The sequence below is a fragment of the Manihot esculenta genome, chromosome 1, assembly GCF_001659605.2.
Source record: "Manihot esculenta cultivar AM560-2 chromosome 1, M.esculenta_v8, whole genome shotgun sequence".
NCBI classification, from domain to species: domain Eukaryota; kingdom Viridiplantae; phylum Streptophyta; class Magnoliopsida; order Malpighiales; family Euphorbiaceae; genus Manihot; species Manihot esculenta.
The window spans coordinates 10,041,797-10,057,856 of NC_035161.2; the positions used below are offsets into that span (position 1 = coordinate 10,041,797).

General features: G+C 41.0%; 1 protein-coding gene across 1 annotated transcript; it reads right to left on the minus strand.

Moving 5' to 3' along the window:
• Positions 1 to 8,769: 8,769 nt before the first annotated feature.
• On the minus strand, positions 8,770 to 9,135 carry LOC110608707. The gene has a single exon (XM_021747988.1). The coding sequence runs from the start codon at positions 9,133 to 9,135 to the stop codon at positions 8,770 to 8,772; it is 366 nt and encodes a 121-aa protein (XP_021603680.1).
• Between the last annotated feature and the right edge of the window lie 6,925 nt (positions 9,136 to 16,060).

Sequence of the window (16,060 nt, forward strand, 5' to 3'; positions counted from 1 at the left end):
GCTGTCCCAATAGATCATCCATCTTGCATGGGAATACCTGCCCTTGGTAGTGACCTTGGTCAACTGCTTACAGTTGTTACAAAGTCTCAAGGATCTACCCTTCATTTCCCACAACAACACTGGAACACTCCAGGGTAAGGTACTAGGTCGGATAAAACCCTTATCTACCAAGCCTCACCTCTATTCTGACAACTCTCAACTACAGGTGCCATCCTATAGGGAAGGACAGAAATAGTTCTGCGTCCAGACACCACTCCTATACCAAGCTCTAACTCCCTGACAGATGGTAAACCTGACAACTCTCCTGGGAAAACAACTAAGAACTCTCTCTAACTACTGGCACTGAGGCTGGTTCCCTGACCTGACTGCAAAACTCTCAAACAAGAGCTAGAACCCTCTGACAACCCCTCCTATGCACCCTACGAACCTGACAGGCCGACATCAAACCTCTAGGCATCCCTACTGTGTTCCCTCAGAAGACTACCTCTGACCCATCCTGTCCTCTGAACTTGACTACCTTGTCTCTGCAGACCAAGATAGCACCACGAGCAAAAAAACCCAGTCCAACCCTAAACTGACGTCCAGACAGTCAAGTCTAGGACCTCAAAGTCGGGTGGAAGGCATCTACCCTCAACAGTCACAGAACTGAACCGGCAGACTGACTCTGCCACAGATGGATCACACTCAGGTCTACTGACCCAAAGAGAACACTCTAGCCCAGAAGCTATCAACTCAACCTCTCGACGGCTCCTAGAGCAACTAAAGAAAGAGAAAACACTAGGGTTCACAAAAACATACCCATCAGAACATTCAAAAGTGAGCGTACCTAGCACCACCATGTTCGATGTGTCTGCCTCCTGTTGAGCTTGGGTGAAGATCCGAGCTGAAGCTGACGGACCTTCTCCACGGGAACCTTCAAAAGAAAAGGCTGACCCTCTTCCTCTGCCTCGACCACTAACCTGAACCATGGCTGGAGCTGCTGGCTGAGCCGCTCTACCTGAAGCTGCTTGCTGGGACAGAGCCAACCTGGGCGCAGTGGGACACTCACGTGCTATGTGCCCCTCCTGTCCGCACCTGTAACATAGATTAGTCCCATAACGGCAGACTCCCTTGTGCGGCCTTCCGCACCTCAAGCATCTTGAACTGCCTGAGCCAGAGCTCGAATCACCACCTAATCCCAGACTAGACTTCAACCGTCTCCACAACTTCTTCTTCTTCCCCTTCAGGGTTCTGCCCCACTTCTTGCTTTTCGTGGAGGCTGTACTCAGAGTGGAGGGATCAATCCCTCCTGAACCTGAGATTCTGGAATCCTGAGTCTGAGCATTCTCCTGAGAATCTCCCATACCTTCTTTTGGCACTCTGATTCCCACACTGATATCTCTTCTCTGAACATCCAACTCCACTTCCCTCATACTAGCTGACATCCTCCTTGGAGCCATTCCTTCTCTGCTTACATCAAAAGACCTTCCAGGATCCCTTGATGTTCCCCATCTGCTGACTCCCCACGACTGCGCTCTTGGCAGAGCAGGGGGAAAGGTGTCCAAACCTTCCCTCTCAGATGGAACTCCAGTCGATTCCACAGATCGACAAGCACCTCGCATTCTGGCTCCTCTGAAGAACAACACACAAGCATACAAACAATCATTAGCATCATACGGTTCATATGAAAACACATGAACCCACATACATATCATACATACATAACATTAATGCACATGTATAAAATCATGGCATTTCACATCATCAATCAAGACAGGACTCAACATCCTATCCTAGTGGACATGATTCTTCCTATTGTGCTTGCCCTTCTATGACCTCTAAACCAACCTCTTTCCGATGTGCAACACACCGTACTCTCGAGGCCCAAAGCTCTGATACCACTCTGTAACGACCCGGAAACCGATACCCTACCGTAACGGCCCGAACCGCCACCGGCGCTAGGATCCAGATCGGCTTAAGGCCGCCGGGACCCGTAGCAAGCCAAACATACCTCCTATCACCTGGTCAAATCCCATACATGATCGAAACTTTAACATAAAAACTTAAACATCTGATGTACATACCGAGCCTGACTTGTATGTGACATAACTGAAAACATAAAGAAACCCCCTACTAGAGCCCTCATCAAAACTCTAGCTGGGTCAACATAACATACATCAGGCTGGGATTACATCCAAAGAACTAGAACCTAACCTGTGCATGCATCAAACCACAAACATAAGACCTCCACTAAGGTCCTCATCAACTCTAGCGTGGTAAACAGCACATGTCACAAGTTTAGTTCAACCACAACTCAACATCTAACATAACATACATCATGTATTAAACAGGGACTAACCAAGTCTTAGGGCCAAGCACAGTACTAATCCATAAACATAACTTTACATTACAATCTCTTACAAAACATTATATCAATTTACAATACATGTCCACACTAAAAGTACTAAGCTAATACTATTACATGAGCAAGACCTTTACCCTTGAAGTCTTCCTGGCCTACCACTGACCTGCAAAACTGGGTTTAGGGGAGAGGGGTGAGCTAAAAAGCCCAGTGAGTAGAAACAAAGAAAAAGTTCATTAATTACATGCTTTCATGAAATGCGTCACAGCACAAACAAATCATATCACGGATTGGACCTAACCCCAAAACATCCCTTCCAGTCTCAGTATGCCCGGCCCGGCCGGGTCTCACAACCTTCGTATGCCTGGCCTAGCCAGGTCTTACAACAACTGTATATGTATGCCTGGCCCGGCCAGGTCTCACAACATCTCTAGGGCTAGTGGGGTCATCCTTGGTCCAATCTCCATCAACAGTAAATAATGCAATGCTTCATATTCGTGTAACTAGTGCAATCAACCTATTACATATAAATATGATGCATGAGCATGCTTTAGGCAATCGATTTCATAAAATAAAGATTAAGTTTAGTTCTACTCACCTCTGGCAGACGCTGGACTGACTCTGCAACTGCTAACATTGATGGCCTCCTCGGTCCCTCGGGTCCGGTCCTACACAGGTGGACTCGAATGAGGTGCCAAACACACTCTAAACAACTCATAAACAACTATCCAAAAACCCCCTAAAACATCACTTAAACATGCATAGAAAACAACCTTGAAAAGGCTGGACAAGACACTTTCGGCGGCACCTTCGGCGGCCGAACCCTCTCTCCAGAGACGAAACTCGGGCACTTTCGGCGGCACCTTCGGCAGCCGAAAGTCCCACTCCAGAGACGAAAGTCAGGCACTTTCGTCGGCCGAATCCTTCCTTCGGCGGCCGAAAGTCTGCTTTCAAGCCAAAACTCAACTTTCGGGGGCAAGGTTAGGCGGCCAAACCATGCATCCAAAGGCAGGTTCGGCGGCCGAAGCTACTTTCGGCGGCCGAACCTGAGTTCTTCCCAGAAGGGCAGAACTCAGCTTCTCATGCATTCAAGCCTCCCAAACCTTCCAAACACCCCAAAACAAGCACCCAACCTTACCAAAACATGCATAAACCCTTAACCATGCACAAAGGAGTTTAAACAAGCTTAAACTCCAACAAAGAACATCAAAAAGCATACTTAAATGGCTTATGACCCACATAAGCCAAAACCAACAAAACTATTCAAAATCTCACTTGCTCTTTCCCACTCATGCATACACTCTCCCACATGCATAACCTAGCCTAAACATTCAACATAGCATCATATAAACATAGCATCATATAAACATACATGAGCATCACATAACATACATTGGGCATAAAACCCACATAAATCCTAACATACATATCTACCCATACTCTACCATTAAAACCTTCATAAAACTTCAAAAGACACTAGGAAAGCAAAGATCTACACTTACCTCTTGAAGATCGAGGGTTGCGTGATCTCTAACTCGGAGGTGTGGAGAATCCAAGCCCCAAAAGCTCCAAGCTCTCAAAACTTTGATCTAAGCTTTAAAACTTCAAAACGAGGGTAGATCTCATGAAAACTTTGAGGGATGGGTAGAAAAAGCATAAAAACGACCAAAGGAGCACAAGAACTCACCTGAGCTCGAGAATGGGGAGAAAACTCGCCCATTTCCGATCTGAGGGCCCTTTATAGGTGGCCTGGTCAGAGACCTTCGGCAGCCTAACGTGCCCCCTAAACTCATGCATGTTCTGCGGCCGAACTTGAGGTTCGGCGGCCGAACCTTGGCTAGTTTAAACAAAGCTTTCGGAGGCCAAAGGCGCTCCCGAAGGCTTTCCATGTTCGGCGGCCGAACTTCACTTTCGGCGGCCGAACCTGGCAAACGCCTCCTTGGTCTTTTCTTTTCAAAACTCAATTCTTTTTCATTTAAAACCATGAAATCAGTAAAAACATTTTAGAAAATACATTTTACCCCTCTAGAAGCCTCGGCATCTCCAGAATTCCAGATTCCAATAGAGATTCCGCCGGAAGGTAGGGATTCCGATGCCAGAATCTAGCCGGGTATTACAAGTATGGTGGGTAGAAAGGTGGGTATAGCATGTAAGAAGGATAAGGGTTAAAACTGAGGTAATCCGATGTACCTCCCATCGAATACCCGGAATTCTGTGAAAAGGGTAGGTATTGGGGTGGTTGAACAAACCCCGAGGCCTGAGTGCCTCCCTGAGACTCTCCCATGCCCTCTTCCGACATGCTCACACCAAGACTGCCATCCCTCCTCTGATCCACATCCATATCATCCCCCACATCTTCTAACACTCCACCTTGAGCTGTTCCCCTTCTGCTCACATCAAAAGACCTTCTAGGGTCCTTTGACGCTCTCTCCCTACTAGATTTGCAGGACATTGCCCTAGGCAATGCAGGAGGACAGGCATCCGTGCCCTCATCCTGAGGTGGTACTCCAGTCAATCGTGCAGATCGACGAGTTTCTATCATCTTGTTTACTGAAAAACAGCACACATCACATAAAACATTAGCATCAGATGGTTCATGTGGAAACACATGAACCTGCATCACATACATCACATATCATCAATGCACATGCATAAAATCATGGCATTTCACATCATCATTCAAGACAGGACTCTACATCCTATCCTAGTGGACATGATTTTTCCTATTGTGCTTGACCTTCTAGAACATCTATGAGCCCGACACTCTCTAGGTCCAACCATATGAACTTAGGGCTCTAATACCAATCTGTAACGACCCGAAAACCGGACCGCTACCAGCGCTAGGATCCAGATCGGCATAAGGCCGCCGGGACCCTAGCAAGCCTAACATACATTCTGTATACCTGTTAAATCCCATACATGATCAATCATATACATAAAACTTTAAACTTTTTCTTTCATTTACCAAGCTTAACCTGTGCATGCACATACCACCAAGCATATAGGGGTCTCAAACTATCCTAAACCCCAACACAAACACAAATATCAACTCAAACAACACACATTGTCCATAAACTCAACATTAACCTAAACATGCATTTCTACCCTTTAACCCCTTAAAACTTGCTTAAAACATACAAGAAGGGTAGGATCTAAGCTTACCTCTTGAAGATCGAGAGGAGAGACGATCCTAACTTGGAGATGGGAGAGATCTAGGTCCTTGGGTCTTCAAGCTCCAAAACTCCGTTTTTAACTCAAAAATCTTCAAAATAAGATGAAAGCTTGTCAAAACTTAAAAGATTTAAAGGAAATCAGCAAAATCAACTATGGGAGAGCATGGACTCACCTGTGGCTGGAAATGGGGAAGAAACTTGCCCATTTTCGGCCATGGGGCTTCTTATAGGGGCTAGCCAGGCCACCTTCGGAAGCCTAAGGTGCCTCTAAAACTCATGCATGTTTGGCGGCCGAACCTGGATTTCCCTCTATGGTCTTTTTCATTCAAAACTCAATTTCTTTCTTACTTAAAACCTTAAAATACATTAAAAAATTTTATGAAAACATGGTCTTACCCTTCTAGAGGTTTCCAACATCTAGGATTCCACCGGACGGTAGGAATTCCGATACCGGAGTCTAGCCGGGTATTACACTACCATTAGCATAATGGACTACACAGCCGAAGCCTAGTGAACTTCGTTGCGAGTTTAAAGAGGCATCAATATTAACTTTAATCCAACCCTGCGGTGGAGGAGACCAGACAGTCAAAGCCGACATAACATTGGTGCAGCTGGTAGAATCAGAACAGGCCCCCCTCCATTGCTGCAAAAAATTCAGTGCCATGAAGAACACACCACTCGCAGTTTGACCCTGAGCTTTCCAAACAACATTATTTCTGTTATGCCACAAAGCCCAACATCATTAGAATAAGGGAAGCATTCTCCGCAGAAGCAGTAAGGAAGGCTAAAGAGAACCACTCCCTAAGAGAGGCAGCGGAGAATGCAGGCCAACCCAAAGGCGAACTCAACCAGCAACTGTGGGCAAAAGGACATTGAACAAGTATATGCAAGACAGTCTCAAGAGCCTCATGACACAACGGACACATCGAATCAATCGGAACTCTCCTGGACTGAAGCAAAGAGAGGCAAGGAACAACATTAACTAAAGCAAGCCAGCAGAAATTAAGCACTTTAGGAGGCACATTCGTCTTCCAAAAATGACTCCATATCTCACTACCTTCACTATGTCGAAACCCAGCAACCAGATATCTGTAAGCACTCTTGACAGAATAGTGACCCTTGGATGCAAACTTCCAGCACCACGCATCTGGGCGCGAAGAAAGACTTAGAGGGATGTTCAAAATACAACTCCTATCTCTGTCATTGAACAACTGAGCTATTAAACTCTCATTCCATCTATGGCCGATCATAAGATCTGCAACAATAGAAAAAGTACAGTTTGGAGGAGGGGGTGTAGAAACCAATGAGTCGGGCGCCTCTTTCAACCAAGGGTGAGACCAAATAGAAACTGACCTGCCATTCCCAATTCTCCAATGAGCACCAACTTTAACCAGACTTCGAGTCGCCCATATACTACGCCACAAAAGCTAGGATTGTGGCCCAAAGAAGCTTCAAAAAAAGACGTTGTCAGAAAATAACGAGCCTTAAGAACGTGGGCCACTAAAGAATGAGGCCTGGTAATAATGTTCCAACCCTGCTTACCAAGCATGGCTAAGTTAAACTCATGGAGCGATTTAAACCCTAATCCGCCGTCCAGTCTGTGCTTCGCCATTTTATGCCAACCCAGCCAGTGAATACCACGATTTTGATCAGCACCCTTACTCCACCAATACCGGGTCATCATACGCTGCAAATCAGCACATAAAGTCCGAGGCAGTAAAAACGAACTCATAACATAGTTTGGCAAAACTTGGAGGACTGTTTTCAAAAGGACCTCTTTACCTGCTCGGGACAGCGCATGATGCTTCCATGAATTCAGCCGCTTCCACAAACAATCCTTAACAAAACTGAACACTTCCCTCTTGTTACTACCAACATGAGAAGGGAGTCCCAAATAATTACCCAAATCCGGCTTCTCCTCAACCTGAAGCACTGAACAGATAGAATCCCGAAGAGCCACAGGAGTATACTTGCTGAAAGAAATAGATGATTTTTGAAAGTTAACCAATTGTCCAGATGCGTTCTCATAGATGCGAAGAATACGCTTGAGCTCCAACGCCTCTTGAACATTTGCTCTGAAGAAAATCAAGCTATCGTCCACAAAAAAAAGGTGGGAGATCTGCGGGCCACCCCATGATATCCTGAACCCATGAAGACTGCCACGGTTTATATTGTCTTGCAGAAGGCAGGATAGCCCCTCAGCACAAAGAATGAATAAATCAGGCGACAAGGGATCTCCTTGCCTCAGTCCCCTCATTGGTAAGATAGGGCCGATTTCCCTGACATCATGCAGAATCCAATAACGAACAGTGGAGATACAAGAAAACACCAAAGCAACCCATCGCTGCGCAAACCCCATACGGATGAGCATGTCACGAATGAAATCCCACTCCAGTCTATCATAGGCTTGCTGATGTCCATTTTAAGGGCCCCAGATAACTCTTTCTTTCGATGAAACATATTAAATCCATGCATAGCCTCAAAAGCTAAGATTATATTGTCCTGAATGCTGCGCCCAGAGATAAAAGCGCTCTGGCTTTCCGAGACAATAGACGACAAGATGGACTTAAGCCGGTTAACTATCATCTTAGTCATGATCTTATAAACCACGTTACAGAGGGCAATAGGATGCAAATCACTCATTTGCTCAGGGACACCCTTCTTAGGTATCAAAACTAAAGCAGTCTCATTCAATTTCGAGGGGAGAGACCTTGAATGCAAGCAATTAATAGAAAAACGAGACACATCCCCACCAATAATATCCCAATAATGCTGAAAAAAATCAAGATTGAAACCATCTAACCCAGGAGATTTATCAATTTTCATAGAAAAAGCTGCAGATTTTACCTCGTCACAACTGTAAGGAGCTAAAAGAGATGCATTCTGATCATGTGACACCAATAACGGAACACACTACAAAATTGGTTCAGAATTACAATCATGAGAAGTAAAGAGAGACGTAAAATATCCAGACATCACCTCCTCCAGACTCGAATTCTTATCATGCCACACGTTCGAGTCATCCAGCAGTTTAATAATTGTATTTTTTCGTTTCCGAGCAAAAGCAGCACTGTGGAAAAATTGAGTATTAGCATCACCCTCTTTAAGCCAAAATTGCTTGGCACGTTGCTTCCAGAAGATCTCACGGAGATTTAAAAGATGAAAGAAACGGGATTTGGCTCGTAGAAACTCATCCATATGCACATGTAGACGAGAGCCGCGTAGACGGGCCATAATAGCAAGACTCTCGTCCATCTAAGCTTTATGCAGAAGTCTAAGATTCGTGCCCCACGATTTCAAAGCAGTACGATAGGCCACAAGCTTACCCTCAACGTCCATATCTTGAGAGAGTTGCCAAATATCCGAAATTAGGGTCCGACAACCTGCCTCATGAAGCCACGTATTCTCAAACCGGAAATGATGAGCATGGTGCTGATCCACAAAGCATTTGACAGCAAGAAGAATAGGCAAATGGTTCGAAGTAGAGAAACCCAACACTTCAGCAGTAGAATTAAAAAACCTGGTACGCCACTGAACGTTAGTAAAAACACGGTCCAACCTAGATTCCACCCAGCCATCACTATTTCTTCCATGCTCCCATGTAAAAGGATATCCCGTCATGGGGAATTCAATAAGACCAGAATCACAAAGTGCATCCCGAAAGCCATTGATCAAACGTGAAGGTTGAGGACGACCACCTCACTTTTCAGAAGGTGATAGAATATCATTGAAATCGCCTAGACACACCCAGGGTGCTTCATGATGAGATGCTAGCATATGCAACCGTTGCCAAGATAAATGACGAAAGTTCCGATCAGCCTCGCCATAATAGCCTGTCAAGCGCCAATTACCAACCCCTTCAATAAAAACTTCGGTGTCAATATGGTGTTGCGATGAGCTAAGAAGAGTAATAGAAGAAACCAATCTCCACAGTAAAGCCAGACCCCCACTATGACCCAAGCAATCCACACTGAAGAAACCATCATAAACCAACAAGTCTTTTATTTCATTCACCCGAGCAGAACAACATAAAGTTTCAATTAAGAAAAGAAAATTTGGCCTCTTAACTCTAACCATCTCTTTCAGGACCTGAACTGCTCGTGGGTTGCCAAGCCCACGACAGTTCCAACTAATACAACTCATTGTGATCGACGGGCTTGAACTCCAAGGCCCTCCGCTACTCCGTTTTTTGACTGATTGGTGCAACCACCACTTAATCCCTGATCCATTGTGGGCTTCTCCCCATTGGAATTCTTGTTTTCAAGGCCCGTACGTCATCTTTTAGGGTCGACAATAGTAACACCAGCTTCCAAACCCCTAGCAACCTCCTCCCCAGCAGTAGGAAATAAATTCAAAGAGTCCTCACGAATCCCGTCCATATCACAATCATCATTGTCCACCGGATTTAGTGGCGTAGTCTGCCCGCCAGTGACAGAATTATAAAAAATGATGCCCGATGGACCTTGGCTGCTGTTTTCTCCCCTTCCTCCCTTCAACCACCTGCTTCCGTGGCTTTGAGGACGTCGATAGTTTGCACGTAATTCAGGACTGAACTTACGAACCACAGGAGCATTCCTAAGATTTAAAAGGTCGTGACAAAATCTCTCTGTATGGTCAAAAAGTCCACAAATGAAACAGAAGTTGGGAGCCCTTTCATAAACAAAGGTTACATTAAACCATGCACCATCACTTTTTCGCATTCTCAATGACTTATGAATGGGTTTGGAGAGGTCGTGATAATAGCGGAGCCGAACATACGATTTTTGTGGTCTAAGAAAATTATAAGGATCGGACGCCGAGAACACTCCCAGTTCATTACCTATGCGGGCCACCACCCGTTCAGAGAAGAAACTTGGCTGTAGACCATACACCTGAATCCAGAACGGAACATGTGTAAGGGGGACCTCAGTTGGATGGGAGAAGCCCTCCAACTTTTCAAGAATAAGGAGATGATTGTTGAAGGTACACGAATGCATATCCAAAACCCGTTGCACATCAATAGCATGATAGAACTGAAACACATATAAATCACCCTCCTCTCTCCGAACAGAAACTTGCTCAAAAAGTTGCCATAGAGCAGCCAAAGTGTGTTCCATGGCGTTGAAATTTATAGGTCGATTAGTTAGAAAACACCCCACCAGACATAATGAGGGATCGTCCTGGCTGACTACACCATCATCAACTCCGAAAACCAGGCCGTCATCATCATTCGCCTCGCCGTCAACAGATAAACCTGCTATCTCCACTGACACCGCGTCCTCGTCAGTTGCCATGAAGAAATTCTAAAGAAAATAACAAATCAAAGGAAACCTTGTCACAGAAGACAAGACGAACGCTCCCAAACAGAGAAGACTTTTAAATTTTAATTTCAATGAGGTGTATATTTATTATAAATTTAAGTTTATACTCTTAATTGAAATTTTTTAAAACCATAATATACTCTTTTTTTTTTTTAATAATTTTTCTAATACATCAATAATATTTAATATTGGTGCTGGACGAAAAAATTTTTATTTGCTAACCCCAAATAATTAGAAGGTACCATTTTATTATATTAAAATACACATCACCATATATATAATAGATTTTTATCATTTCCTATATTTCCCCTAAATTTGAACATAACAAGCTGTCGTGAATTAGGAAAGTTAAGGATGAAAAGCTATGAATTTTATATTTCTAACTATTTAAACATAAAAAATTCATACGATCAAAATAGAAATTGAGAGAAATTGATGGTTATTCAAACATAATATACTTGACCATTAATCGAGTATCAAAATATATTTACCATTAAAAGTTTTGGTCGCTAATTGCAAATTGATCGTTACACAATGATCGCTAATTGATAGGTAAATTGATCACGATGTGGTCACTATATAAAAAAATTTTTGTCGTTATTTTGTTGCAAATTCACTGTAAAATCAAAAAAGATTTGGTTACTGATGTGAAATTAGAATCAATTCGTGATAAAAAATTATGTCACACAACTTAACAATGAGTGAGACAAATATATCTTCTAGAGATTACTCTATCACACTCTTAGCCAACCAATATGATTAGAAACGAAGATTATGGAGTGAAGGTTGCTCTACTATACCCCTAACCAACCAATGTGATTAGAAAAATAGATAATCAAACAATTTCAACTTGAGAATGCCACAAGAAATTCTTGATAAATTAACTAAGCATGAAAGAAATTCATATTAAAATGTCACAAGGTTGAACATTGATAAGTTACTCAATAATGGAGAAGAACAAAAAATATTATTCATAACATTATCTCTTATTTATCGACTCTCGTGGTTGCCACCTTAAGAGTGTTTTTATAGCCTCCAAATCCTAATTTTAGTGTAAGAAGGTGTAATTATAATATAAGAAGAGTATCTAATCAAATAGTCAAAACTAGATTACATTAAAAGATTTTTTTTCCTATATTGGAGAAATCTCCTTCCTAAATAGACTACACAAATTTTATTTCTAATTTAGATCAAATTAATTTAAAATAAATTTCATAAAATATTAAAATATTAAAATATCAAAATAACCAAATTAGCCTAAGTATAATTCGGCTATACATGCATTACGCGATCTGAAATTATATTGCGCGTCCACATGTATTGAAGAGTGTGTTATTTATTTTCTTATTCTCTCATACTTCCCAAATATAGTTCTCATCTCATAAGTTTTGAATTAAGCGATAATAACTTGATTTGTCATTATTTGGAACTTTCCATATTAAATTTTTGAAGAGTGTGAATATTTCAATGCACAACGTATTGTTAAAGAATCGTGTCATTCTCGAGCTCGTATCATTCTCTCATTTCTCAAAGAGATTCATTCTCGAATCTTTAATTATAATGACAAGAAAAGTATCGACATGCATGTAATCCTCTTTGAATTCAGTATGAAATTTTACAAATGAAATACTAAACTTTAACATTTCTCCTCTTTCTTTTGTTTTTTAAATCAAAACCACTAAACAATTTTTTTTTACTCTTCTTTTTTTCACTTTTTTTTTTAAAAATTTCCCACCATTGAAATTCTATTTTTTTAAGAGAAACTGTAAAATAAACTGAAATAACAAATAATGAGATAATTTCTTTTTGCAAGAGAAACTGTAAAATAAACTGAAAAAAAAAATAATGAGATAATTTGAAAAAATATTAAAAAAATTATGAAATAATTAAAAATAGATAAATATAAATTTATCTATCATCGTGCTTTAATATCAACTGATGCGAAATCCAAGATCAACTCGTGATAAAAAATCCCGTCACACAACTTGACAACGAGCAGGAGAAAGATATCTTCCAGAGATTGCTTTGCCATGCCCCCTAACAAACCAATGTGATTAGAAACGAAAATTATGGAGCAAAGTTGCTATACTACACCCCCTAACTAACTAATGTGATTAGAAATATAGATAATCAAGCGATTTCAGCTTGAGAACACCACAAAAAATTCTTGATAAATTAACTAAGCATGGAGAAAATCCATTTTAGAATGCCACAAGGTTGAACCTTGATAAGTTGCTAAATAATAGAGAAGAACAAAAATATTGTTCATAATATCATCTCTTATTTATTAGCTTTCGTGGTTGCCATTTTAAGAGTATTTTTATAGCCTCCAAATCCTAATTCTAGTATATGAAGACATAATTACAATATAGGAAAAGTATCTAATCAAATAGTCAATGTAACGACCCGAGAACTGGACCGCTACTAGCGCTAGGGTTCAGATTGACTTAAGGTCGCTGAGCCCGTAGCAAGCCTACTATACATCTTGTTACACCTGATAAAAATCCCATACATGATCACACAATATAACAAAAACATAAACATTCCATGAACCAAGGCTCGACTTGTGCATGCATCATAATTGAAAATATAAACCTCACACTAGATCCCTCATCAAATGCTCCAGTATGGTGAACAACACATGCCTCAAGCTTAGTTCAAACATAAACTCATGCTTAAAACCTTTACATAAGGATCATGTAAACGGGGATTACAAGGGCAAACACTAGGGCAAAGCACAATTCTAAAACCATAAAGCAATACATGTCCACATCTATACTATTACAAAGGACTATACCAGCACTCAGCCAACTTCCCCAAGCTAACCTTGATCCTGTAAACTTGGGGTTAGGAGAATGGCGTAAGCTATAAGAGTCTAGTGAGTAGAACATAAAAATAGTTCAATAAACATATGATCGAATGAAATGCGTCACAACACAAACAATTAAAATCAAGATGGATTTGTCACCAGTAACCCTCTACAAGTTCCAATAATGCCCGGCCCACGACGGATGCTCCTCAGGACTTCCTCTTAAACATATCATAACATATCCATAATGTTAGAGACGTAGAATGGGCAACCCTGGTCTTTTCCTTACATAGTACCAGGGGCGTAGAATTGGCAGCCCTGGTCTTTCCATATCCGTCATGACATATCATATTCGAGGGCTAATGGGTCATCCAACATCCATTCACAACAACAATAAATTATGCAATGCATCATATTCGTGAATTCTAATGCAAACAACTTAATACATATACATGGCATTCATGATGCATGAGCATGCTTAAAAAGTTTGATTTCTTTAAAATAATAGATCAATTCTGTTCTACTCACCTTTGGCTGACGCTTGCCTAAAACTGATGTAGTTATCTCACTGCAGGCCTGTACGGTCTCCTAAGTCTGATCCTACACAGATGGACTCAAATGGGGGATTAAACATAACTTTTACAAAACTCTAAATAACTCCCCAAGATACCCTTAAAAACATACCAGAAACATGTATATAAAACAAGCAGGAAAAGACTAGGCAGGTGATAGAGCATATTTTAGTTCACTTTCTCATTATCTTATTGATGTTTATTTACATCTTTTCTACCTAATTTTGTGGTTTTAATCATGTTTTGCAGATATTAGGTGTAAAGAGACATTCTAGAGAAAATGCTCTTAAAACTGCCAAAAAGTGCCAAATATGGAAAGTGCCAAAAAAGAAAAGTTTTCAAATATGGAAAGTGCTAAATAAGGAAAGTTTTCTGATAAGGAAAGTGCCAGAAAAGGAAAGTGCCAGAAAAGGAAAGAGCAAGAAAAGGAAAGCGCAATCAACAGATTCTTTGAAATTCAAATTGCAGATTCTTCTTTCCTTATTCAGAAGGTGAAGCCAATTATGGAAAGTGTCAAATAAGGAAAGTTTTCAGAAAAGGAAAGTCCTCAAATAAGGGAAGTGCAGAAGCAAAAGCAAATAAGGAAAGCTCAGTCAAAAGATTATTTAAAATTCAAATCGCAGATCTTTCTTTCCTCATTCAAAGATATGCACACACTGCAGCAGTCAAATCTTCCTATTTAGGCAGCAAGATTTCAAGAAGATGCACTTGTCTCTTCTTCATTCAGCATTCAAAATTCAAACGAAGGCTCCACCTAAAAAGGAAAGATTGGACAGATTTCTTTCCACTTTTGTACATTAATGACTGCACGCTCTCCTTTCTCTTCTGCAGTCCGTGAGCACGCCACTTGCCTTCTGAAGGCCAAGGCATGCATCCTTCCTTTTCTGAAACACCAAACGCGATTCTTTCCTTTTCAGATGCAACTTGGGCAGTAAGTACCTCTTGGGCAGCCTCTTGGGCAGCAAGGAGACCTAGGGTAACACTTTCAACTATAAAAAGACACATAAGAAGCCTCCACACAGCTTTTACACACCACCTTGGAGACACCTACGGGATTCACATCTCTTCTTCTACCTTTCTTCTTTTCTTTTATTTTTGGTTTTGTTTCAGCCATGAGAGGCTGAAACCTTTTATTCTAGTTGAAGATTAGGTGATACTTTAGTTGTTTTATGGATTGGGAGACTTGATCAAACATTGTTTAACTTTTGGTTGTTCAATATTTGTGCAATTTCATGCTTGATTTCAATATTGCTTTGTTGTTTAGATCTACGTTGATTCTTGATTGCAAAGTAACAATATGTTAGTTTGGATGATTTAAGTCCGTAATTGCTTGGATTATTCAAACATAAGAACACTTGGTGTAAAAAAACTAAGGAAATTGTATGATCTAACAACATCTCATGCGTTTGAGTAGTTAGGATTGGATCTCTCTATCTCTTCATGCAATTAACAATTGTTTTGATGCCTAAGGGCCAAGGACGTTCCTTGGCAATTTGTCAATTAGTAATTAATTATAGGACGTTCCCTAATTGGTTTAATCATAAGGAGAGACATGGTGGTGAGAAGCGTCTTCCATCTCCATAACTAATCTATTGAATCAATTAAAAGAAACTAAGTGTCAATAATCAATCCCAACAACTGAAGTGGATCCAATTCTTCAACTAGAGCTTTCTTATTATTTATTTCTCTTTATTTTTATTATTTGCTTTATTTTTATTGCTTTCAGTTTTAGATTAATTAAATCAATCTCAAACCCCCCATTTTACTTTTACTGCAATTTATTTTTATTCCGCTTTTAGTTTATTTCTCTTTCAGTTTTATCTCGTTTCAGTTTATTTTACTTTCAGTTTATCTCGTTTTTCAGT

Bases quoted from the DNA above. Each gene is read 5' to 3' on its own strand.
- LOC110608707 (XM_021747988.1), bottom strand. From the start codon at position 9,135: ATGACGGGATATCCTTTTACATGGGAGCATGGAAGAAATAGTGATGGC.